Consider the following 26,538-nt stretch of genomic DNA (forward strand, 5'->3'; position numbering starts at 1 on the left):
TTGCTGTATGTATAAATACTGAATCATTATGTTGTACACCTGAAACTAAGGTTATGTTACAGGTCAGTTAACAAAAAGAGTTATGTATAAATGGAATTTCCTGTGTGTAGGTAGCCCTGTAAGTTATTTGTACATTCTCTGAAGTTCATGTGCATGTAAACTCCAAAATAGGATTTAGTAGTATGTTGGGGGTTGGAGTTAGAGAACCTAGGTTCCAGGAAGAAGTTACAAAAAAGTCACTGAAACCTCTAGAGCCTTACTCTTGCTTGCTTAATGAGATAATATGTGAGACACTGTTTGGTTAAGCAGTGAATAAAGTAAAAGTATTTCTTGACAGAAAATTGGGGAGCCTGTAAAGGTCTGTAAAAGACATAAGTTTAGATTTTTGGCTTTGAAATAACATTTAACCTCAGTAAAACCTAATGATAATATTGCATATTACTTTTATTTCTTTTAAAGTTTATTTATTTATTTTGAGAGGGGAGAGGGGAAGAGAGAAAGGGGGAGAGAATCCCAAGTAGGCTCTGTGCTGTCAGTGCAGAGTCCAACGTGGGGCTTTATCTCACGCACCTGGAGATCATGACCTGAGCCAAAATCAGGAGTCAGACACTTAACTGACTGAGGCACACAAGCATCCCTAGCATATTGCTTTTCTAAGTTTAGATTATGTTTTTCCAAAACAAATACAGGAAATTATTACATCTAAAGAGTCAAAGACCTTGACTTCCTTTTTAATTTTTAAGGAGACACATCATTCCTTTTAAAAAGATTTATATTAAAAAGACTCATGGAAGCACTTCAAAATAAATCTTCCTCAGTCCAATCTGCATTTACTATGCCTCTGTTGTGCAGAAGATTCAAAGGAGATCACTACATTTTAAAAAATAAGAATATGTAAATAATTGGCTTTGTTGCCTCTAATGTTACAGGAAAACGTATTCTTTATTTGAGGAGTAGTAGAGGTGCTGGAGATGCTGACTTGAAAGGTGATGTGTCAACTACATTTGTGGGTGTTTATGACTCAAATTGTCATTTTTAGAAAATGCATTGTTTCTTCCTGGGCATGTTACACTTGCATGACAAAATTGGCAATGGGTTTTAGGGAGAAAGGTTTCTACTTTTTAAGAAACGTGTGTGTTGTAAAGTATATAAAAAAGGTACTACTTAGTAATCACATGTATGCCTGAGCAGCATTATATAATCAAGCATCTAATTTCTCCAGACACATCTTACCTCACTCACGAATCAGAAAATAATATAATTTTATTGTTAAGAGCCCTCTTATCTCTCCCCTGCAATTTAATTAATACTTGTTAAGAAGACATGGCTGTCAGAATAGAATTAGATTTTTGAATTTTCTATTGTCTTCTGATGGAGTGGCAATCTAACTCTTTTTATTTAGGTATATTATTTTCAAGAACTTTTGGAAATGATAATTTCCCAGCTTTTCTGATGATGAAGAGAAATTTTTAGCATTTGAATAAATAGATTGAATGGTTGATTTTTTTTCCATAAAAGGAAATAATAGAGAAGCCACTTTAAAAGGAAAACAATGAAGATATCTTTAAGAAAGAATAGCTATTATTCTCAAATTGTATTTTTTTTTTGTTCGAAATTTTGGTGATAATATGACTTTAGGGTTTGGTACGGGCACATTTTAGTTTTGTGTGGTATTTAAAAGTATAAAGAAATAATCGTTGGAAAGGCAGTAGGGAAACAAGCCTAGATTCATTGCTAATATTTCACTTTTCTAAAATAATTCATCTATTCTACAAATAATTATCAAATTCCCATATGGTGTAAGTACTGGGGATGTAATGGTCAAAAGATAGACACATGGCTCTTATGGTACAACTTACATTTCAACATAGGCAAATAAAAATAATTGTCAGTTCTGATAAAGGTTAAGGAAATGAACAGTAGACTGAAATAGAGAATAGCAAAAGAACCTACTTTGTACTAAATGCTCTTCTGAAAAGGATTATCTGAGAAACATAATTAAATTGAAATGAATGGAAAGAGAACTAACTAGAACATATGAAACAGAATGATTGTTTAGATGCTCACCACTTATTTAAGTCTTCTTGGATATCTCTCAATAAAGTTCAAAATGTCTTTTCCAAAAAGTTCTTCAACATTTTTTGATAAATTTATTCCTAAGAACCTTTTTTTTTGTTTGTATTTATCATAAATTATAAATCCAGAAAATTTATTTTATAACTTTTTTTCAGCATGAGTGTATAGAAATGTAATTCACTTGAGCAGATTTATCTTATATCCAATAATCTTCTAAATTTGTTTTAATTTTAGTGATTTGTGGACTCTTTGGGATTTCCTATGTAGAAGATCCCATCATGGGTGCATATTGATAGTTTTGTTTATTTACTTGATATTTGATATTTATTCACTCATTATACTTTATATTTCTTTTTTTCATTTCTTACTGAGCTGGCTAAAAATGCATTATAATGTTATTAGTGATGGGACATTCTTGTATTATTCCTGATTTTAAAATAAATGCTTTCAAGATTTTTTTCATTAGTAATGATGTTTGCTATAGCTTTTCCCCCTGCTATATTTTTAAACAGGCTAAGGCAGTTCTTATCCTCTGTGATGGGAGGTTGACTCATATGTGGGTGGTAAATTTTATTAAATAGTTGTCTATTATCTACTCATTCAGTTCTGTGATTTTTCTCCATTATGCACTTAATATGGTGATTTATACTAAGAGGAAGAGATTTTCTCATCAGAACCATCCTTAGATCCCTGGGAAAATCCAACTTGGCCATTGCTGGATTTGGTTTGCTCAGTGTTTTAGGACTTCTGTATCAATATTTCTGAATAAGAATGAGATTCATCATTATCTTGTACACTTCAAACATACACAATTATATTTGTCAATTATATCTCAGTAAAGCTGAGAAGAAAAAGAATGATTTGTTGTTACTATTGCTTATACCAGGAACATCAGTTTTTGTATCAAGGCCTTGCTAATCTCATAAAATTTTCCATATTGGACTAAGTTTTGTGAGATTGCCATTATTTTTTAATGAAGAAAAAATTCTTCCAATAATGCTTTTGGAGTAGACCCTCATAAGCTGTTTTGATGTTAGGGCCTAGTCATAATACTGGAGAGACTCTAAATTTTAATTGTGCTGTTTGTCCTTACTACTGTACTTGCAAGTGGAGACAGTGATGGGTGAGGAAAAGGATGTTTCCTTGCCAGATTATAATGTAAGGCATGAGTGATAAAAGTTGGATGATTGAATAGTCAGTGAGAGTGATTCTTAGAGATGTAAGTGAAATCCCCCCTAGACTGCTACTTAGCAGTGATAGATCACAGTGATTGAAAAAATTTTGACTAGTATTTTCTTCCATCATCCTGGCAGCTATTCCTGGAGAAATAGGCTGTGAGGAAGCTGCTTTCTCAATCTGTAATTTTAATAAATGATACTTTGACAAATTGTTGGTAATCATGGCAATTAACTCCCCTAGAATTATCATGCCAAAGTATATTAATTATTTATTAAATATATAGTTCAGCAGTCAAGCAGATTTGCTTCTAACACACATTTTAATGTAGTGTGTAATTCAAACATTTTTTACCAAAAGAGTTACTTTCTTTGATGTAGAAAAGGTGGAACATATACCCCAGTTGTCTGAGAGAGACCCATTAATGGGCAATGTAAGCTCAAATTTTTTTAAAGCTCTTTTGTTTTGAAGTTTTATTTGCATATCACTACTCCATATTATATTTGTGTTAATTTAAGAATATTTGATATGATCTCCATAAAATATCTATCCACATAAAATATGATAAAAGATTGTGCCATGTTTATTCATGACTATTCAGAGAAGCAATTCTCTGGACCATCCCTGAGTATTAATGCGGATATAGGAATCCCAATTTGAGAAACATAGATTAAGGCATTTCATATTAGTCTCATCATGAAATAGTATCAGAATTGAGAGAATTTTCTGATGTCAGGTAAAGATCTGTCTCTGTGAAATCAGTATGTCAAAAAATGAGTGAGAAAAGAAGGTAAATATTTCACACAGGGGCACTGGACCTAACATGATACTTGGCACATAGCAAGTGTTCAACAACTAGCTGTTGACTGAACTAATACATTTCCTAAAAACTAATGACCAATATCTGATAAATAAGAAAAACTAAAGGCCTAAGAAAATGTTTGGGGAGGCGGGGGGGGGGGGAGAAAATGTTTGGAAATATGGTGGATCTTCTTCAGTTGCTTGAAAAGATATTTTTAGTTAATAGGAAGTATACTCTAAAGTGCCTTCAGAGTCAGGGGAGCAAAAGGTCCGTTGGCATCTTCTGTTTTAGGATTTTATTATTTCATAATTAACAAGATACTAACATTAACCCATTAATGTGACATGGCAACCTAGTTCCTTAAAATGGAGGTAATTTTTGGACTCTTTTTGGCCCCACATATCTGATTTGGAGAAAGGCCTGTTAGAATGGCCTTACTTAGACATTTTGGCCTGGCTACATCGTCCAGTCCGGCCATCAGCACTCTCAGATACATTAGGTTTTGGAAGGAGCTTTCTGAGCCATTAACAAAGTGTCTCTGTTTCTCTTATGATTGCTGTTCCTTTTGTTATGCACGTCCTCGGTAAGGAGTCTCTAATATAGTGCACATGAGTGAGCCTGACAGATTCATTCAGGATATTTCTGAGACACTTAGACTAATCCTTTCAGAGTGCACCTCTAACCCTAACGTGTGCTAAATGCTTAAGTCCCAGGTTCTTTGCTAACACAGTATTCAAAAGAATCCTATTAAGTAGGTACTCTCTTCCTCCTCATATTACGGATTAGCAAACTGTAGACTTATTATTAAGGAGTCTATTATACATGTGTGTGATTATGAGGTTTTTAGAATTCAGGACAAGAAAAGAGGAAGAGCCCAAACCAATGTATTAATACCCTCAGGCAACCAAGAAGGATGAAATGTTACTTGTTCAGAGTGAAGCTGCCTAAGTAGACAGTACTTGTGGACTCCGGGTTGATCTAGATGCAAAAGCATCTTGTTGTTAGGAAGCAAGGAACTTGTCACTAAGGCAGGTCACTCTCCCTTGTAACAGGTACATGTCTTGCTCCCCACATGCAGCAGAGCACTGGACATACAGAAATGTTCTGGAAATGAGGTTATTACCCTATCTGAGTTGATTACAATTTGATTGTTTACTTCTCTATATCAATGCTTAGCTTAATTCCATCAAGTGGATATTTAGTGCAGTAAGGATAGTTATTGGATGTAAAGACATTTCATTTTTTAGAGGAATTTTTGAATGTAGATATTCTAGATTGCTTAAACTTTAGTTTGGGAAGTACTTTCTTATTTTATATATAAAAAAAAAGAACAAATTTATTGATAGACTGGAAAACAATTGGTAAAATAAGAGCGGATGCCTAGTACAATGTGTGTCTTAAACCCCTACTATCTCATAAACTCCCAATGACAGGGACCTTTCCTCTTGTCTTCATGCCTGTGCCATTGGTCATGTGCCTGAGCCAATGGCTGGCACATAGTAAGCGTGTAAAGATTTTTTAAATTAATGTTTAATATTCAATTTATTTGTTCTATCTCATTGAGGGTAATAAGAAACTGCATTTTGGAAGACAATAGAGGTTTAAGGAGCACAAGTAAATAAAATTTATGGGACAGAAATATATATATATATATTTTTTTCAGGAGAAAAAAAAAATTTTGAGAATTGGCCTAAGGCTATTGAGAATATAGTGTTCCAGGGATCCACATCATCTACAAATTCTATTTTTGTTAACATTACCAAAAACTTAGGCCAGCTAGATTTGGGCAAAAGAAAGCTACCTCCAAGAGTTATAGAGAAAGTTAAATGAGGTGCCATATGTCACATATAGCACAGGACCTGATTGTGGTAGGGACTCAGAAGTGTTAAATTAGATGGCAGATATTAAGAATCTGCTGTGTGCTAGGTACTTGCAGGTACATGACTCCCTTTCCTAACTCCACTCTTCACTATGACTTAAAGACACCCCTTTGAATTCCCCTCTTATTCTTACTACCAGGCTATCCTTGATAGTGTTCGAGAAAGAAGAAAGATGGTCTAAAGGCTTTCAAGAACGTAAAGGAGTTAGGACTGTTTGTCATCCCCTTAATAACAATGGGTGATTTCACTCTGCTGGCTGGGGAGATGGTCTCCATTTTTTGTGTCCATCCCTCTAAAAGCTAATTGCTCTTTTTCATAGCCCTTGCCAAATCCAGAGCTATTCTAAAGTAATTCCTAAATAGCTGTACTTTCCTGCCAGAAAGTCCAAAGAAGCTCTCAAAGTCCATTTGTGGGAGGACATAGGCTAGCTAAGCAAATTCAGTGGAATAATGGCTATTTCTGTTAGTAAACTTAAAAGTTCTTGCCTCAGTAATGGAAATGCATTGAGAGCAACAGCATCAAAAGATCAAACTTAAGTCTTAAGAGCAAAAAGCCTACCCAGTCATCTTTAAATATGCTTTAATTTCTAAAAAGAAAAGTCCACTTATTTTCAAATGTTTAGTGTTAGATCAAATATGTAGTCTGGATACATTTTATTTACCTCTTTTTTTTTAAATTTTTTTTTCAACATTTATTTATTTTTTGGGACAGAGAGAGACAGAGCATGAACGGGGGAGGGGCAGAGAGAGAGGGAGACACAGAATCGGAAGCAGTTTCCAGGCTCTGAGCCATCAGTCCAGAGCCCGACGCGGGGCTCAAACTCACAGACCGCAAGATCGTGACCTGGCTGAAGTCGGATGCTTAACCGACTGCGCCACCCAGGCGCCCCATTTTATTTACCTCTTATGTATTTGATGAGTATACAAGTAATCCCATTTTACAGAATTTATTTCCGTATTTTATTTATTATACAATATTTTTAAAGATTTATATTTGTGGAGTATGTTCTTTTTAACAATATATTGTTTAAAGCTATATAGCTTTTTAGAAATTAATTTATTTTTGGAGAGAGAAAGCACAAGGGAGAGAGGGGCAGAGAGAGAAGGGAAGAGCAGATCTCAAGCAGGCTCTGTGCTGTCCGTGCAGAGCCCGATTCAGGGTACGAACTCCCGAACTGCAAGATCACAACCTGAGCCTAAGTCAGACACCTAACCACCTGAGCCACCCAAGTGCCCCATTTTTATATTTTTAATATCTTATTTGCAACCCTAACTTTGTGAGAATACATTCCTCATCTGTAATATTTTCTTTATAAATAAATATTTACATTATAATTTCCAGGATCACATTTTGTCACAAAAAAAAATTATAGGATTCTAAAATGTACTGTTACGTTTTTTATAAAGTTACCAAAATACTATTTTAAAGAATTATTTTTTTTTCTTTTTATATTTCAGTCAATAATTTGGTTACAAATAGCTAATAAACCATATTTCATGAATTTATATAACTTCTCTAATGGTAGATCTATTTCTGATGGTTGTAATGTGTATTTTCTTACAAATTTAAATTTGTAAAAGTAATAGAAAATTACAATCCATAAAATCTATAAATAGAAATATTTAGTAATATAAACATAATTAAAATACTAAAGGGTTTCTACATTGGTTTCACCCAAAGTCAGGTTTGAGGGAATAAGGAGGGAAACCTCCAATGTGGTTAAGTGAGTTTGAGGAATTGAGTGCACCTGTGGTTGCATTAGCAGACATGGGTGTCAAAAACTGAATACCTTAAAGATAGTGTAATAGTCTACAGTTGTAACAATGGTCCATAGACCTATGCCAATAGAATGTAGGTTTTATTTTCTAGCATAGTGAATGATCTGCATAGATTCACCCAGATTATTTTACCGGCTTTCCCACATGCCTTGTGACAAACATTCACAGCATGATGACCAGGGTTCAAGCTGTAGCTGGTGTTGATGGAACCCAGTGCATCCGTTCACGGCCCTTTTGATCATTAAGCTATTCTCTAGATAACCTTGAACTGAACCAAAGAAACAAAACAAGGCCAACCTAACAAAGGGAAGTTCCCTTCAGCTGAATCTAGAATACCTCCAAGTTGATGGGATATGACATGAACTTTATGCGTCTTTTATTCTTCTACCTGACATCCTTCTCTTAGACTGTACTTTTCATGAAAGGGAATTAAATATTGAAAGAGTAATTAAATATTACTTTAGCACTAATATGTTGATGTTAGTGGTAGACTATTTTTAGTGTGATTATTATTTTTTCTTTTTCTTCTTGTTATTTTCTTTAATTTTTTCCTCTGTGACTTTGTCCCTTCTCAGAGATCAGCACATTTTTCATTCACTTTGTAAGAATTTTTAGTGAAACATGTCACAAAGTTGCCAATGTTAGGTCATGTTCATCTTTCAGGAAAAATAGTTTTTAACTAAAAAACAATTTAGGATTTAATTTAAGCTTCTTTCTAGAACAAATGTAAACCCCAAACATAGGAATCCTGCTTTTTGTAAGATTTATTTAGCTGCAGGTGCCTCAAAGAAATTGTGTGCTCATTATGTGGTTTCTACTCTTCAAACATTTACCATGTGCCTTGCCCATAGTAGACAAGAAATAAACAATTATGAACTTAGTAAATAAAGACTGTCATCTTTTCAGTATGTAACTCTTAGAAGGTGTTTCTTGATGTTGAACCACTTCTGAATGGCCTTCCTTTTCTAACAGAAAACTTTTCTGTTGTTTTTTTGTATCAAATTTCTCACAGCTCTATCACTATACATGTGATATTCCTGAAGAAGACTTGATTCTTCTTTTTTTTTTTTAAGTTTGCTTGTTTATTTTGAGAGAGAGCAAGCACACAGAGAAGGGGCAGAAAGAAGAGAGAGAGAATCCCAAGCAGGCTGTCAGTGCAGAGCCTGATGTGGGGCTTAAACTCACAAACCATGAGATCATGACCTGAACTGAGAACAAGAGTCAGATGCTTAACCAACCAAGCCACCAAGGTGCCCCAAGACTTGATTCTTCTATAGGTACACTAAACCTAAAATTTCTACTTAATTCAGTTAAAATACTGAATGACATTTGAATTACTTATTTTAAACCAGTAAAATGTTTTATAGTTTTCTGAAAATCTTGAAAGCATAGTGCAATAAAATAGTTGATTATATCAAAAGAGGATATGGGCAAAAAAATAGAACCAGGGTTATATATTTATGTGTTTTAATGAGTAGGATTAGGTATTTATTTCGCAGGAACAAGTGTTTTTAACAGTTTTCAAAAATGAACCACATCACTATTTTTTATTCTAGAAGAATTCTAAGACAATTTAAGCATCATTAAAATATCAAGCTAAAAACCTTGGTAATAAAGAGAAGTCTTGCCAAAAGATAGAGAATGTACATTAGCTGCACTTAGATGCAGAGCACTTCTCTGGGTATTTTTTTTACAGTTTTATTTGTCCTCCACAAACATATAGTTCTAATTTTTCATTATTGAAAGTACTTAGATGTGTTTGTATATAACTTATAAGTCCCTATCCCCTCACTGCTTGCCCAAACTACCCAAGTCACTTTGGAAGTTTCAGAGCTTAAGTGTGATACTCGACCTATTCCTCCAGTTAATCTTACCAGCAAAACAGACTTTTCTCCCAGGGCCCACATATTGTCAGTTGACAAACCCTGCTGATTGTGTCTCCCAGCATTTACCTTTTCTCCTAAAGGACCCTTGCATCAGGAATCTGATTTGTTACTGCTGTCCCCAGGTCCTTTCCTTTCCTTAGCCCCTCTCAGTTATTTCACTTGTCTTTTTTAAAGGATATCCTTTTAGGACCTGGCAACTGCCTGCCTCTCTTTCCTCATCTTTTGCAATTCCCCTACTCACACTCCAGGTACCAACTTTAACGAACCACCTGTAATTTTTTAGAAACTCCCAAATAGACATGCTTCTAGGACTGCATACTACTATTTGCTTTTCATGAAATGCCTTTCACGTTTACTTCATATGATTGATTTTTTAATCTCTCCTCTTGGGTATGAGTCCTTGAGGACAAAGTCTGTTTATTCATTCTTCAACTTAGTTCTTTTTCTTTCTTTTTTTATTTTATTTATTTTTTAATGAGGTGCAGTTGACATATATCCTATTAATTTCAGGTGTACATCATAGTGATTCAATATTTTTATACACTACAAAGTATTCCCCATGGTAAATCTAGTTGCCATTTGTCATCACACAAAGTTGTTACAATATTATTGACAGTATTCCCTATGCTGTATATTACATCCCAATGATTTATTTATTTTATACCTACAAGTTTGTGTCTCCTAATCATCTTCACCTATTTCACCCAACCCTCAATCCCTCAACCCCTCCCCCCATGGTAACCAACAGTTTGTTTCCTGTATTTATGAATCTGTTTTGTTTTTTTTTTTGTTTTTTAGATTCCACATATAAGTGAAATCATACAGCATTTGTCATTCCCTAACTAACTTCTTTCACTTAGCATAATACCTTCTTGATATTATGTTGTCCATCTCTGTTGTCACAAATGTTATGATTTAATTCTTTTTTGTGGCTAATATTTCATTGTGTGTGTGTGTGTGTGTATGTATACATATATATATGTGTGTGTATATATATCTATATAAATATATAGATATAGATACATATAGATATCGATATCAATATCAATATAGATATAGATATAGATAGATATAGATCGTGTTTTTTTTATCCATTCATTTATCTGTGGACACTTGGCTATTGTAAATATGTTGCAATGAATGTAGGGGTGAATATATGTCTTTGAATTGGTGCTGTCATTTTCTTCAGATAAATACTCAGAGGTGGAGTTGCTGGATTGCACAGTAGTTCTATTCTTAATATTTTGAGGAATTTCCATGCTCTTTTCCATAGTGGCTACAATTATTTACATTCCCACCAACTGCATGGTTTTCCACTATGATTTGCTCACATAACTCTTCTACCCCTTTTTCTCTCTCTTCATTGTCTGGAACCCCTATGATTCTGATGTTGTTCCTTTTTAATGAGTCACTGATTTCTCTAATTCTTAAATCGTGCTCCTTTGCTTTAGTCTACCTCTTTTTTTCTGCTTCATTGTTCTCCATAAGTTTGTCCTCTATATTGCTGATTCGTTGCTCTGCCTCATCCATCCTTGCCGCTGTGGCGTCCATTTGAGATTGCAGCTCAGTTATAACATTTTTTTTTTTATATTATCCTGACTAGCTTTTATCTCCACAGAAAGGGATTCTAATCTGTTTTCAACCCCAGCTAGTATTCTTATTATCATCATTTTAAATTCTGGTTCACACATCTTGCTTGTATCTGTGTTGATTAAGTCCCTGGATGTCGTTTTTTTCCTGTTCTTTCTTTTGGGCTGCATTCCTCTATTTCATCATTTTGAAGGAAGAAAAGGAATAAATAAGGTAGAAAAAAATCTAAAATTAAAAAATTAAAAACAACACAAAAAAAATCCAAAAAAGGATGGTAGATCTTAGATATGTTATGGTCTGGTTGTTGAAAGGAGCTTGATAGATTAGAGGAAAAAGGGAAAGATAAGAAAAAAAAAAAAGGAAAAGTTTGAAAATTTGAAAAAGTGAATACAGTGAAATAGAATAAAATGAAATGATGGAAGTAAAAAATAGAATTTGAAAAATTTACAAAAATGAAAAATATAGTAGAAAAAATATTTTTAATAGAAATGGAAAATAAAAATAAATTTTTTTCTTTATCTAAGAATAAGAAAAGAAAAAAATTGAATAGATGGACCAGCAAACAGACTGAAGTACGATTGAAATTACATCAGTTTCCCCTAGACGTTGAACTATGAAGCACATTATAGTCAGTAAACTAAGCAGACAGAGACTTGTGTTCCTGAAGAGTGAGTTTGGCCCAGTTGGGCAGGGCTTAGTGTAATGGCTCCATTCTCCATTACTGGGGTAGATTGTTATGGCGCCTGTAGGTGTGTATGCATATGCGTGGGAGGGATGAAAATGGCATCACTCAGTTACCCAGTCTCTAGTATCAGAACGCTGTGCTGTCACTGACCAGCAGTCGCCTGTGTCTCTGGCTTCCGTCCACTCCCCGCTTTTACACTGTCTGTGACCAAGCCGTTAGGTTGCCAGGCGGTAACGCCCTCCTGAGTTTTATCTCAGATGCGGCTGTGTTTCCCAACCCCTCACTTCTGAGGGACTGCGGCTTTGACTTACTCAGACCTTCTGGGGGAGGGTCTCAGTGAGCAATGGCCAGGTGCCAGCTCACCCCCAGGATCGTTCGTGGGACTGTGTTGCTGCCAATGCCCAGAGACTGTGGCTGGGTGCCAGCCCACCCCAGAAAAAGTTCCCGTGATCTTGTAGGAGTAGCATTTCAAGGTTCGTGGATAATTACAACACATATCTGGCACCGGGCTTTCCCTTTAGCGTTTGTGTTCCAGCACCAAAGGATGTGGTTGTTCTCTGGGGTTCACTGGGACCAGCCTCTACCAAATGCCCTCCCAGCAGGGGAACTTCCTCTCTCCGTGTGGCCTGAGGACTCCGAGGACCTCGCTCTCTGTGGGGATTTGCCCTTCCCACCAGAGCACTGCCAGGTATCGAGCTGCGGAGTTGCAGACTCTGCACTCCCCATTTACGGAGTCTTAATGGAATTTAAACCCTCTCCTTTCTCCTTTCTCCCTTCTCCCTTTCTTGTTCAGTCTCTTGTGTACTCTTTATTTTCTCTCCAGCTGCTTTTAGGCGGGGAGGATGCTTTCTGTACTCTCCCCCTGTCTCCATCCTCTATCTGCAAGCCAAGGAGTTCCCCTCTCTCTGCGGCTTTCTCCCCCAGTTCACCTCTTCGTGCCTCGTGCCTGCTGAGTTCTCTGGTTCAGGTTGTGCAGATTGTTGTGTTAATCCTCAAATCAGTTATCTAGGTGTGCAGAATAGTTTAGTGTTGATCTGGCTGTATTGCAGGGACTAGAGATGCAAAAAAAACTTCCATGCTGTTCCTCCATCTTGGCCCCCCTTTATCTTTTTGATAATAACTTTTCTGACAGGTTTGAGGTCATATCTCATAGTTGTTTTGATTTTCATTTCCATGGTGACTAGTGATGTTGAGTATCTTTTCATACGCCTATTGCCATCTATATGTGTTCTTTAGGAACATATATGTTCAAGTCTTCTGCCCATTTTTCAATCAGGTTTTTTTTTTTATATTAAATTGTATAAGTTCATTGTATATTTTGGATATTACACCCTTATGAGATGTATGATTTGCAAATACATTCTCCCATTCAGTAGGTTTCATTTTTGTTCTGTTGATGATTTCCTTCACTGTGCAAACATTTTTTTAATTTGATGAGGTCCCATTTGTTTTATTTTAGCTTTTGTTGACTCTTACCTGAGGCCAAAAAAATATTGCTAAGATCAATGTTAAAAAGTTTACTTCCTATGATTTTCTTCTAGGAATTTTCTAGTTTTAGGTTTACATTCAGGTCTTTAATCTGTTTTCTATTTATGTTTGTATATGTTGTAAGATACTGGTCCAGTGCCATTCATTTGCATGTGACTGTCCAGTTTTCTTAATACCATGTTTTGAAAAGCCTGTCTTTTCCTCATTGTATATTCTTGCCTCCTTTGTTATATATTAATAGGCCATATAATATGTAGGTTTATTTCTGGGTTGTCTATTCTATTCCACTGTTATATGTCTCTTTTTGGGCCAGTACCAAACTGTTTTGATTGCTACAGCTTTGTAGTATAGTTTGAAATCAGGGAGCATGGTGCTTCCAGCTTTGTTTTTGTTTTTATATTTTCTTTTTGGTTGTTTGTTTTCCCTCCAGATTGTTCTATTTGGAGAATTTTGTGGTTCCATACAAATTTTAGGATTATTTGTTTTAGTTCTTTGAAAAATGCCATTGGTATTTTGATGGAGATTTCATTGACTCTGTAGATTGCCTTGGGTAGTATGGACATTTTAATATTAGCTCTTCCAATCCGTGAGCATAGAATAACTTTACGTGTATTTGTGTTGCCTTTCATTTCTTTTATTAATGTCGTAGAGTTTTTAGTGTACAGGTCTTTCACCTCCTTAAATTTATTCCTGGATACTGTCTTTTTTCTGATGAAATTATAAATGGTGTTATTTTCGTAATTCCTTTCTGATAGTTAGTTATCAACATATAGAAACACAATTGATTTCTGTATATTAACTCTATATTCTGAGACTTTACTTAAAGAATTTATTTATTAGTTCTAATGGCTTTTTGGTAGCGCCTTTAGAGTTTTCTATATTTAGTATCATGTCATCTGCAAATAGTGACAGTTTTACTTCTGTCCAATTTGAATACTTTTTATTACTTTTTCTTGGCTAATTTCTGTGGGTAGAACTTCCAATACTATTTTGAGTAAAAATCATATTGTGGGCCACTTTGTCCTGTTCTGGTATTAAAGGAAAAGCTTTCAGCTTTTCACCATTGAGTGTGATGTTAGCTGTGGGTTTGTCATATATGGCCATTATTCTGTTGAGGTCCATTCCTTCCATATCTACTTTGTTGAGAGTTTTTGTCATAAATAGATGTTGAATTTTGTCAAATGCTTTTTCTGCATTTATTGAGATCACATGATTTTTATCCTTTGTCTTTTTAATGTAGTGTATCACATTGATTGATGCAACCATTCTTGCATCTGGAGTAAATCCAACATGATCCTGGAATATGATCCTTTTAATGTGGTTTTGAATTTGTTTTACTAATATTTTGTTAAGGATTTTTACATCTATATTCATCAGGGATATTGGCTTGTAATTTTCTTTTTTGGTGGTATTTTTGTCTGGCTGTTCAGTCAGCCCTGAGTTCCTCAGGAGGAATTTCTCTGTATATAGATAAAGATTCAGCATGTCCATGGGAGGAGGTGAGTTCATGGTCATCCTACACTACCCATTATCTTAGTTCCTAACACAAACTAGATGGATGCTGAGTGAGTGTGCTGGATGAGCGAATGAGTGGGGATGAACTAGATCCTCCTTATCATTTTTCATTGTTTCTTCATTATGCTAGTGCAGGTTAACTGGTTTCCTTTTTCCTCTCCTCCTTCCTTTCTCTTTTAACCATCCCTCTATATCTGACTTAGGAAATACAGCTCTGTTCTGGTCAAAAACTTTTAGTGATTTACCATTTCCTGCAGAATCCATTTCATGCTCAATGTCATTCAAACCCTGTAAGCAGTGAATCTTCAATCAGCCTACCCAGCAGCATTTCTTGTTTCCACTTGCCCACCTCCAGACTCCAAACCTACCTCTTATCCATTCTGTCATCACAGTCTGTAGCATGCCATCTCTGTGGTTTTGTTTATGCCTTACATTCATCCAGGCAGTTCTTCCCCAGTCCCTGCCTACTGAATTGGCAGTCAAAACATCCCCTATCCCAATCAAAATTAATCCTACATTCTGTGTCTTTCTATACTACTGTAATTTTTTCCTCCATGTGGTATATATTACATTCTGCTTTGTATTATAGCTTTAGTTTTTATTTCATTTTTGCATATGTGCAAAAAAAACTTTTTTTTTAAGTTTATTTATTTAGAGAAAGCGAGGGAGAGAGAGAGAGAGAGAGAGAGAGAGAGAGAGAGAGAGAGAGAGAGAGAGAGAAGGAGGACACAAGCAGGAGAGGGACAGAGAGGGAGGGAGAGGGAAAGCAAATCCCAGGCAGGCCCTGCACCATCAGTGGGAGGAGCCCAATGTGGGGCTCGAACTCACAAACCGTGAGATCATGACCTGAGCTGAAATCAAGAGTTGGACACTCAACCTGTTGAGCCACCCAAGTACCACCTGCATCTGTGTATTCTAATAGATTATAGACTCCTTTAGTTAAAGGTGAATCATTTCAGCCTTGAAAGCCACAGGCATACTAGCTTGGTGCTATTTAGTCAGTGTGGAAAAAACATGGGCTTTGACTTAGGCGGACTTTTGTTTGAATCTTTATTATGCCACAAAAAGCTATGAGATCTCTTTCATTTTTTCCCACTTTTCTAACTTGTAAAAGGAAGATAATAATACCAAATTTGCAACATTATTATGCAGATTAAATGAAATAATATATGTAAAGTATATAGCTTAATGCAATGGCCCATGGCAAAAATGCAATAAATGGTTATTATTATTGTTGCCATTACTGGTACTATAGTAGGAAGTTACTTTTGGAGAAAGATTTTGTTTTGTTTGCCTGAGCTCTTAGTATTAATGGTTTTCATTTAATTGCGTGGCTAATTTCTGGTTGAATATAACTGAAGCTAGAAATTACCCATTAGCCTTGCTGTTAAATATAAATCTTCCCTTTTTTTTTCCCCACTATCTTACAATCTTGTATTACTTATTCTGGTATTACAACATTTTCCTGGCAAAAAGGATTGCTTGCTTCTTAAATTTTTCCACTAAAAGAGGACCAAATCGTTTCCAGGATTTGTGAAAACAATTATTTAAGCTTTAATCCTTTTTAATTCCATCTTTTCTGTGCTATTTTATAGTAGAGAAAATGAATTGAATTTCCTACTTTTCGAGTTATTGAAACCTGCTGTGTGGCTAGAGGGGCTTCTTTGGCCTGCCAGGTTCTAACACCTTACCCTCCCACCTCAGTTAACTTTCATTGACTGTATATGTTCAAAGCCTGGATGGCACCCTCTGAATCCATAGTTTCTTATACCAAGAATGGTATTTAAGTCCCTGCTAAATTGAAGTCAACTAAGAAAAAGGGTATATTGGGCTTTTGTAAATTATTAGGTAAGATATTATCCAGCTCCTTCTCCATTTGAAGTAGATATTTTGTGCTTATTATAAATTAGAGTTTCCTAGAATTGAAATTATGGGAAGATGATTCAGTGTGGGGAAATACCTAATGTCTTTTTTCTCCTTTTCCAACTAAAATAATGATGAAATCATCAAAGAAAGAAAAATTACTCATATTTGGCTACAAAAAAAGATAAGAATTGATCATATATATTTAAAGCATATGCATCATCTTCCTTACTGGTGAGAAGAGATTGAGAACTAGCACTAGAAGTTAACCTAAGACCTAGACGCTGGCAGAGGAATACAGTACTTCCAGAAATCAAAATACTGGAATAGGAGAGGGAATCAACTTGAGTTTCACCAGTTAATGATGATGGTGCTGATGGTGGTGGTCATCGCGGCGGTGGTAATGGTGGTGATGGTAATACATAACATTTAGTAGGCAAATTGTCAGGCACTGTTTAAGTCAACTAGTGTTCATTATTTCATGCATCTAAAACCCCTATGTGATAGGTATTTTTTCATATCTGTTTTATAGTTGAAGAAACTAGGGCTTCAACAGCTAGTCCTACCCAAGGTCACATAACTTTTAAAGATGGAAGTGGAACTTAAACTGAAGTTGGTTTAACCTTTCATAAGTCTTAATCCTAGTTCTGTGCTGATAAGCCTACAAATGTTCCTGTAGGTGAGAGTGAGGTGAGAGAACAGGACAGGACTTCTCTAGTAGCTCTGTCACAGCAGAAGCACCAACCAGGCAGGCCACCACTTCATGGGCTTTTATGAGGGGGAGTTACAGATTGACAAAGGGAAAACTATGTTGTAAACCCCTTATGGCAGGGACATCATGTTAAACTGTTATGAAGGGGAGAAAGATACAATATATGATTCAGATACTCTGTTTCCGAAAGCCAATTTTAGTAGAGCAGTCTGCCAGTAAACCCACTCCAGTGCATAACAATTTTAGACTGAAAATGCTAAGCAGAGGAGAATAATAGTGCACTCACAGTTGGTGTAGGTACCTCCTGATCCTACATAAAAGAGACATTATGCTAATAATTTCCATCTGACTTTGAAAATTGCATGATTCCATCCAACAACCCAGAGGAGTGAATTTTTCTAACCAGCCCCTAGGATTTTTCCAGCAGACCCAGAACCTGTTTGGGTCTGGCATTTTAGCAGTTTAACTCTTAGCTTATCCCCTGGCATCCACCATCAGACATCCCATTAACAACTCATTAGACAAATTTTCTAAGATGTAACAAAATAATCACTCCAAAGAGTACACATACTCATAAAATAATAAATGGCTTCCCTGAGATAGTTTACAAACAGAACAAGAAAGTAAAATAATATCTGCCTCCCTCCCCCCCCCCAAAAAAAAAACCATGAAAGTCAACCTTACTAATGAAATAGATCTCTCATAATCAGAGATTTATGTAATACCAAGTGTCTATTCTTAGGAAATAAAAACAAATACTGCTGCGATGAAATAAGGGCAGAAAGGTGAAATTCTATAGCAATAATGATGATGATGGTGATGATGATGATGATAATGATGATGTTAGAGTAATAATTCACATAAACATTAGAAGCAAAATAACCTATTTTTATTCTAAGACATTCTTGCATTTCAACATCTCTGAAATGTGGATCTTCTTGAATAATGGTCTCTTTCAAATACTTTCAGTCACACCACAATGGTAATGATGATGCCCCTTTTAAGATATGAGAGAGATGGTATCATTTCTGCATGTAATTTCCTGGCTTTGGATCTCAGTAAAAATCCAAGAACCTCACCACAGACTACATGCCTCAGTAAGATCTGGTCACCCATTTCTTATGTGACTTCATCTCCTAGAACCTTCCCTTTTTTGTTCACTCCACTATATGCTACAGCCGTGCTAGTCTCCATGTTCTTCTTGGACCATCGGGGCATGCTTCCGCCTGCAGTCTGTTACCCTTGTTTCTTCTGCCAGGAACAACTTTTCTACTGAGAACCCCCATGGTTTACTCTCTTGTGGACTGAAGATATTTATTCAAAAGACACTTTCTTATTTAGGCTTTCCTCTGCCATCTCATGTGAAATTGGATCATTGTATGTTCCCTATCTACCTTTCTGCTTCATTTTTCTTTTTAGCATTAATTTTCAGTTGATAGTCCCTATTTCATTTATCTTGCTTTTGGTTTGTCTCTCTCCATTTGAGTAAAAGCAGAGATTTTGTCTATTGTCTTCAATACTGAATTCTCCTAGAAGAATGTCTGGTGCAGAGAAGGCACTTAAATATATGCTGAATATATGAATAAATATATATGTATAAATATATGTATTAATATGTAAATACACAAAATATAAGCCATAAGCTGCTGGACTATATGCTATAAGGTTGGCAGGTGAAGTGGTGAGGGGGTGTAAATATCATGCTAAGCCTGTGTAATGATGCACGGACTAGGTGTTAGGTGTCTTCAGACATAAACCTGCTTCTAGTACTAGCTTGGTGAAATTTGTCAAGTTGATCCTCTGGGCCTCCAGGTTAGAGTGCATAATCTGAATGGATGTTGTAACAGGTGAGTTAATTGATCTTTCTAGTAAAAAACAATTGAAAAATGAAGCCCAAGAATAGGAAGCTGGTTAATGAAACCATGCCTTTTAACATAAATATTATCACCATAAACAATAGTGGTAGTGAGAGTTAGTACAAAAGAATTTTAAGATAACTTGTAGTTCAATTTCCTCTGTTTTATAAATAGTGAAACCTAAGCCCAAGGTTTGACAGATTAGGCCAAGGTCAAATGTTAATTGATGGTTGATCTTCGAACTCCAGTTAGCATCTCTGGCTGAGCCCAGTCTTCTTTTTACTATAACTGGTTATTACACATGGTAAGTGCTGGTGACTTTCCAAAGAATTATTCTTAAGATGTTTTGATATAATGTTCAGCTTAGACTTGATGAATTCATTTAGTAATAAGAATACATAGATCAATTTATCTCTCTTTGTGATCTAATTCAGCTTACAGAAGAGATTGGAAAACTTGAAGATAAAGTTGAATGCGCTAATAATGCCCTGAAAGCAGACTGGGAAAGATGGAGACATAATATGCAAAATGATATCAAGTCAGCATTTACAGATATGGCTGAGGAGAATATCCAGTATTATGAACAGGTAATTAGTGCTATGTGATATTGCTTCATTTAAGAAAGTTGTCCTCTCTTTTACTTTTTATCTGTCCTTTGTTGAAAGAGTCTGTTAAGGAACCAAGTGTCACATTCAAAAGCCTCCTTGGTGGCTCAGTGCCAGTGGAGTTGCTAGTTAATCGAGTAATGCCGAACCCACCCACTGAAACAAATATGTTTATGTGAAGGAAGGATGAAGAGTCTTCCTTCTTATACAGTATGCCCCAGGTGCCTAATTTGAGCCTTGATTGTGGGAAAGAATTATGCTACCATTTTGTTTTGTTTGTTTTCCCCACAGTTTCTTGTTTTAGAAGGATTTGAATTTTTTAAAAGCACTTGGGCAATGCTTGCTACTGATTCTCCATCTTATTCCCCTCATCCTCTCCTTTTCTTATGTTATAAAGTATTTGCAACATGAGAAAAGGACCAGAGGTTTCAATGAGCAGAAAATCAAATCAGGTCCTGTACCTTGTTTCCCTTCCATTTCCACTTTGCCTTCTATAGCTGTTCAAAACTTCAACAAAAGAGCATGCTATTCTCTCTTTTTATTTCAGTTTAGTTTAGTTCAGCTTTTTTTCTTTTTTTCCTTTACTTCAAGATAGAACCTAGTCATCCTTTTGATTTCAGATGATTGTTTTTCATCTTTTTTTTTTTTAACAACTAACAGTTCCCCAAGGTGGTTATCATTTTAAATGAATTTTATACTATCCTTTTTTTTAATCGAGCATATTCTAAACATACTGTTTCTAGCAGGTGCATTTTCAACATACATCTCTAACTTTATCTCTGGCTAAATTAATGACTATATGAAATTGATACATTTATGCTTTATAGTCTATAGTGCATGCCAGACTGTAAAATATTGTATATTTTGAAAAGATTAACTATTTTCATTTAATAAGCATTTCTTAAGCCTCTACTTCCATCAGACACTGTGCTGGGCCCTGGAGAGACCATAGCATGCAACACAAATACAGTGCCTTTTTACGTAGGCACGGTCACCAAGGGAAACAGTCAATTAATACAAAATATTATAATAAAGTATAATATGTTCTAGCGTAGAAAGACATTACAAGGGCATCTAACCTAATCTAGAAGGAATGTGGAAGGTTCTGCAGAGGATGTGGTTAAGATGAAACCTGAATGATGAATAAGAAGTAGGTAGATAAAGATGTGAGAAAGAGTTCCAGTTAGAGAAAATACATGCAGAAAATCCCTAGAAGTGAGAGAATATGTTCAAATAACTGAGGCTGTTTTTTGGAGGTTGGAGAAGCAGGGGTAGTGTTGAGTTGAAAAATGAGGTTTGTAGGGGAGGAAAAAGTTTTCCTGAACCCTCTGACAGTCCCTAGCTGGGTCTGAAATTAAAATGATAGAGATAAATTGGCAGGAAAAAAAGCATACAGATTGATGTAATGTAAGTTGTTTGTGACACAGAAGCCTTCCTAAGGACATAGGGACTAAGAAGCAGATGTGAATATTTTTTGCTAGGTTTGATGACAGGTGGGCAGTCATGTAGAAATACGGTAGATTAAGGAGTATGAGGTATATATAATAAACTGCAGAAACATGACAAGACCTGTGTGTTAGGTGTCTTCTCTGTGTTCCTTTCCTTTGATAAGTACCTTCCTTTCCTCCAGATATGAGGAGAACAACTCTCATATGAGGGTTTTACCACCTGCATCAGGGGCTGAGGGTTATGGAAGATCAAAGTGACCTTCCTGCCTCTGCCATAGTCTCAGACTCCTTCAGCTTAAAATATTCAATATGCCTAGATGCCTTATTTTGCTGTTCATCCTGAACCACACTGGGCTGAAGAGGGCATCGTAATATAAGTCTTTATTTTTCATTCTAAGGGAAATAGGAAAAGCCGTTGAGTTTTCATCAGGGAAGTGACAATATTTATCATATTTGCCTTTAGAAAGGTCACTCTGGCTTATATGGCTCAGAGTGAAACAAAACTGGACATGAGGAGACCTAATAGGGAGCATTGTGGTACCAGACAGAGATGCGAACTGACATAGGGATTTCATGGTGGTGGCCTAGAGACTCAAGTAATTGAAAAGATCATTTTCTGTCCTTAATTTTTTTTTATTCTGCATTAACAACCTTAAGTAAATTCAAGTATCTCAAAGGAATTTCCCATAAGTCTCAGATTTTGAAATGATTTGAACTATTTTGTTGAGGGGCACCTGGGTGGCTCAGTTGGTTAAGCATCGACTCTTGATTTCAGTTCAGGTCATGATCTTACAGTTCGTGAGATCGAACCCCACGTTGGGCTCTGTACTAGCTGTGCAGAGCCTCTTGGGATTCTCTCTCTCCCTCTCTCTGCTCCTCTCCCCCTCGTGTGCACGGTCTCCCACTCTCTCAAGATAAATAAATAAACTTTAAAAAATGAAAGTAGAAAATGAAAATAAATAAAATATTTTGCTGAATGACATCACTATGGTGATATTTATCACTATGGCTTTATTTATTTATTTATTTATTTATCACTATGACTTTCTTACCACTTAACTATTTCAATCCACAAAAAGACTTTCTCTCTCCTTTACATTACAACCTGTCCATTCTGATGTTACAGAATTGTTAGGACAGTCAACCAAAATAATTTATGGACAATGCCTCAAATACTAAAGTATGCAATATACTATAAGTAACTATAGTTATAAAACATAAGTATATTAGGGTGTAAGTATCACATGACACTGTTTATATTTTCACATGCACTGATTATATTTTCCTTTAAATGATAGACTCTGTTGGGGCGCCTGGGTGGCGCAGTCAGTTAGGCGTCCGACTTCAGCCAGGTCACGATCTGGTGGTCCGTGAGTTCAGGCCCCGCGTCGGGCTCTGGGCTGATGGCTCAGAGCCTGGAGCCTGTTTCCGTTTCTGTGTCTCCCTCTCTCTCTGCCCCTCGCCCATTCATGCTCTGTCTCTCTCTGTCCCAAAAATAAATAAACATTGAAAAAAAAATTAAAAAAAAAAATGATAGGCTCTGCAAACTTTTTTTCTAAGTTTGAACTTCATTTTTTAAGGGAAAATCTTCATGGCAATTCCACTGAACTCCCAACTGAAATGTTTGGGTTTGACTCTACCTGTCACATAAATTCACATTTTTGTCAGTCTCATAGACTGATTTCAAATTATATAAAATATTGCTTTCTTAGAAACAGTTAAATTAGCATTACTGTGTCATTTTGCGAATTTTGTTCTTCACAGCAGTTTTAATATCAGTATGTTTTTAACTCTTCCTCCAAGTGAATTATATTTATAAATGTTACTAAAAATGTGTCAAGTGTACTGCATCTTAGATGTATATCTTTGAAGGAATCATTGGTTTTCTTTAAATTCAAAAAACCCCTGTGGTTTCAATTATTTGTTGTTGTTGTTGTTGTTGTTTTTCCTGAGTGAATAACTTTTAACTGATTTGCTATATCAGTCCAAGCATAATTAGGAAGTTGGAGCCCTTAAATAATCAAGGCTTTCTAATTAGCATGCAGACTGTGTGGCCTGAAACAGTAACAGTCTGCTGTTATCTGTTAACTTCAGAATCTCTTAGATATACAGAGAAGTGAAATGTTCCAGAATCTTTCCATTTCCTTTTTAATTTAATCACATTCTTCCAAAAATACCTCTTTTTTCATCAACGTTTGCAAATATAAATTCCATAAGGGTTTGTTCCTAGTATGATAGATGAATTGGGGTATAAACATTTGCCTTTGGACTTGTTTTATGAAGTGAAATGGTCACAGCTTATTTATAACTTAAAATTTAAATATCAAAGTGACAGGAAAATCAGATTATAAATATGAGGCATGGGTATGTATCAGAAGATAGCTATTGTCACATTGAAATGTAGTACTTAGATGTGTGAATTTATTTGGAGACAGCACCAAATATATAACAGGCACTTCCACGTAAACTCAAGTAAGTAAAATAAAGTTATTTGCATTTTGTCCTATAAGGCCAATAATTAAGAATAAATATGAGTTATTTTTTTTTTAATTTTTTTAACGTTTATTTATTTTTGAGACAGAGAGAGACAGAGCATGAACGGGGGAGGGTCAGAGAGAGGGAGACACAGAATCTGAAACAGGCCCCAGGCTCTGAGCTGTCAGCACAGAGCCCGACGCGGGGCTCAAACTCATGGACTGCGAGATCATGACCTGAGCCGAAGTTGGCCGCTTAACCGACTGAGCCACCCAGGCGCCCCATGAGTTATTTTAAAAGACAAGAATTAATAAGACACTACAGCAAAAAATCCAACTGAACATGGGTGAATAATTTCCAAGCATATTGGTACCCAAATAACCAAAGCAAATTATTTCCTGATAAAATGTGAGGGGATGCTAAAACCATAAAACATGACATGCAGCATTAAGCACATGGACATTTTCTCATTACTCTCTATTAGGTACAAAAGAGTGTCTGTTTATATGGTTGTTTATGCTCATGGTAATGATGATTATGATGATGGTGAGGATTTGAAAGGAAGTGATGCTTGGTAGGTATTACAAACTAAAAGAATACACTCTTTGAAAGTTTAATTTTAATACAATGAAAAGATCATATGTTAACTTTTGCCACAAAAAGCAGTTTAATATTGTAAAGTAAAGTGTGCAAAGGAATAAACTATATGACTTTAAGTATTACATTCACTTAAGTATTATATTCACTTAATTATTAATGTGTGGAAGTCCTTGTTGCATAGACTTATTTCTGTCGTTATAAAATTAATATACATGCACACTAAAAGCAAACAAAAACAACAAAGCTAGGTACATTAACATAAAATAAAGAATGCCTGTAACCTTTTCTCCTGGAGAGAGTGGTATACTTAAATACAATTATAGAAAAATAATTTGCTCCGTTCAGATCAAAATATTTTAAAATTTCTACATGACCCTTTCTGAATGTGTCAGCATAAAAACATGATTACTTATCTATTTTGTGTCATGATGATTACAGTGGATATATGTTATTTTGAGCTCCATATTTCTCATTTGTTTACTTTCCTATCTAATAATAATCTTAATATAATACATTGTGTTAGTTTACTTCTATTAGCAAAGGTAACAATGAACAGTTGAGGCTTTATGCTATTTTTTTGCTCTCACAAATAATATTATTAAAAATAATTATGAACATTAGACTTTAAAAACTTTCTGGATAAGAATTTTAAGAAATTACCGGATCAGAGGTCAGTTCATTTCAAATGATATCAACCTTATTTAAAAATGTCAGCTGTCTCATGTGAAATCATTCACTTAAAATTCTGTTAACATCAAAATCCTGTGCTAAGCACTATGGAGCATCCAGATTCAAACTTTTATTCTTGCTATTTGGGACCTTACAGTTTACTGGGGAAGAATAATAAGTATATATATTTTTTACTTGATTACTACAGCTTTACCATGTATTAACTTTTTTTAAGGAAAGAACGTTTAAATTAGTTTTATTTCCTTGACTTGTAATGAACAGATTTAATCAAAGCGTTCTATCACTACTGAAAAATACAAATATATATGTGTATATATATATAATACAAATATATATATGTATATATATATGTATATATATACATATATACACACGTATATGTATATCAACATGGACGTCTAGGAAGCAAAAAGTGATTATAGTGTAGGACATTTTCTGGAAAATCAAGGAAGAAAGAAACAAAATTACTGCAAGAGTACACCATCTAGCCAGATGAATAATACACCAAATGCTTCCGTAAAATCCAAGTCCAGTTACTTATGGACCACTTAAAAATTAGGGAAATTAAAATATGTATATATTTTAATATATATCATAGATATATTTTAATATATATAAATATAATATATTTATATATTTTAATATATTTTATTAAATATATATTTAATATATTTAATATATATATTTTAGTATATATCTATGATATATATATATATATATATATATATCATAGTAGTCCTATAAAGAGTAAGTAACGGATGAACGTTGAACATCCTAGAAGTTCTTGAAGTATAGTTGTATTTATTTAGAAATGTATTGCTTACGTTGGTGAATGGCAAAATAAATTCAAACAAAGGAGTTGTTTTAAATTCAGTGGTGCATACATAGTTTGGAACATGTTGTAAATTTTGTAAATTTAAAACACTCTGGTCCAGGGAAAGATAGTTCCCAAGCATTGTGACTTTAAGACATTAATGTGTATTGATAGTGATTATAAAACTGCCAACTAAGCAGGATTCTGAGTGGCATTTAGATTTCTATCCAAAATTTCATTCTTCTTTTAAAACCTGGGAGTCAGAGAAGTTACAGACTCTGTGCTCATCTACATGAATTAAAAGAAACAGTGAGGGAGAATGACTTTCCTTCACTTCATTCCATCCAACACAGAGGAACTGTTATGTGACATGAGAGAGACCTGGAGAAAGTACCCTTTTCAAAATCTGGGACATAAGAGCAAAGGAAGAAAACTCTGGCCACTCTCAGTCATATTCCGTAGAATTTAGTAAAGTGGCTTAAGAAGTTACAGAAAATTTAGTTGTCATTTTAAAGTCACAGACTCAAAAAGAGAATTTGACGTAAGAGGAGTGAACAATTTTAAAAAGCGAAGCAGTTAAAAAATCAGATATAATTGAC

The 26,538-nt window shown here is 35.1% G+C and overlaps 1 protein-coding gene across 3 annotated transcripts in view; it reads left to right on the forward strand.

The window, feature by feature from the left end:
- Window positions 1-26,538, forward strand: part of SNX7 (sorting nexin 7) — a 174,543-nt gene that overhangs the window by 127,032 nt on the left and 20,973 nt on the right. For all 3 annotated transcript variants that reach the window (XM_043575647.1, XM_043575645.1, XM_043575644.1), the window contains one exon: window positions 19,742-19,894. In XM_043575647.1, coding sequence (XP_043431582.1) covers window positions 19,742-19,894 — 153 coding nt within the window. The remainder of the gene's footprint in view (window positions 1-19,741; window positions 19,895-26,538) is intronic.

Source organism: Prionailurus bengalensis, chromosome C1 (genome assembly GCF_016509475.1).
Source record: "Prionailurus bengalensis isolate Pbe53 chromosome C1, Fcat_Pben_1.1_paternal_pri, whole genome shotgun sequence".
NCBI lineage: Eukaryota > Metazoa > Chordata > Mammalia > Carnivora > Felidae > Prionailurus > Prionailurus bengalensis.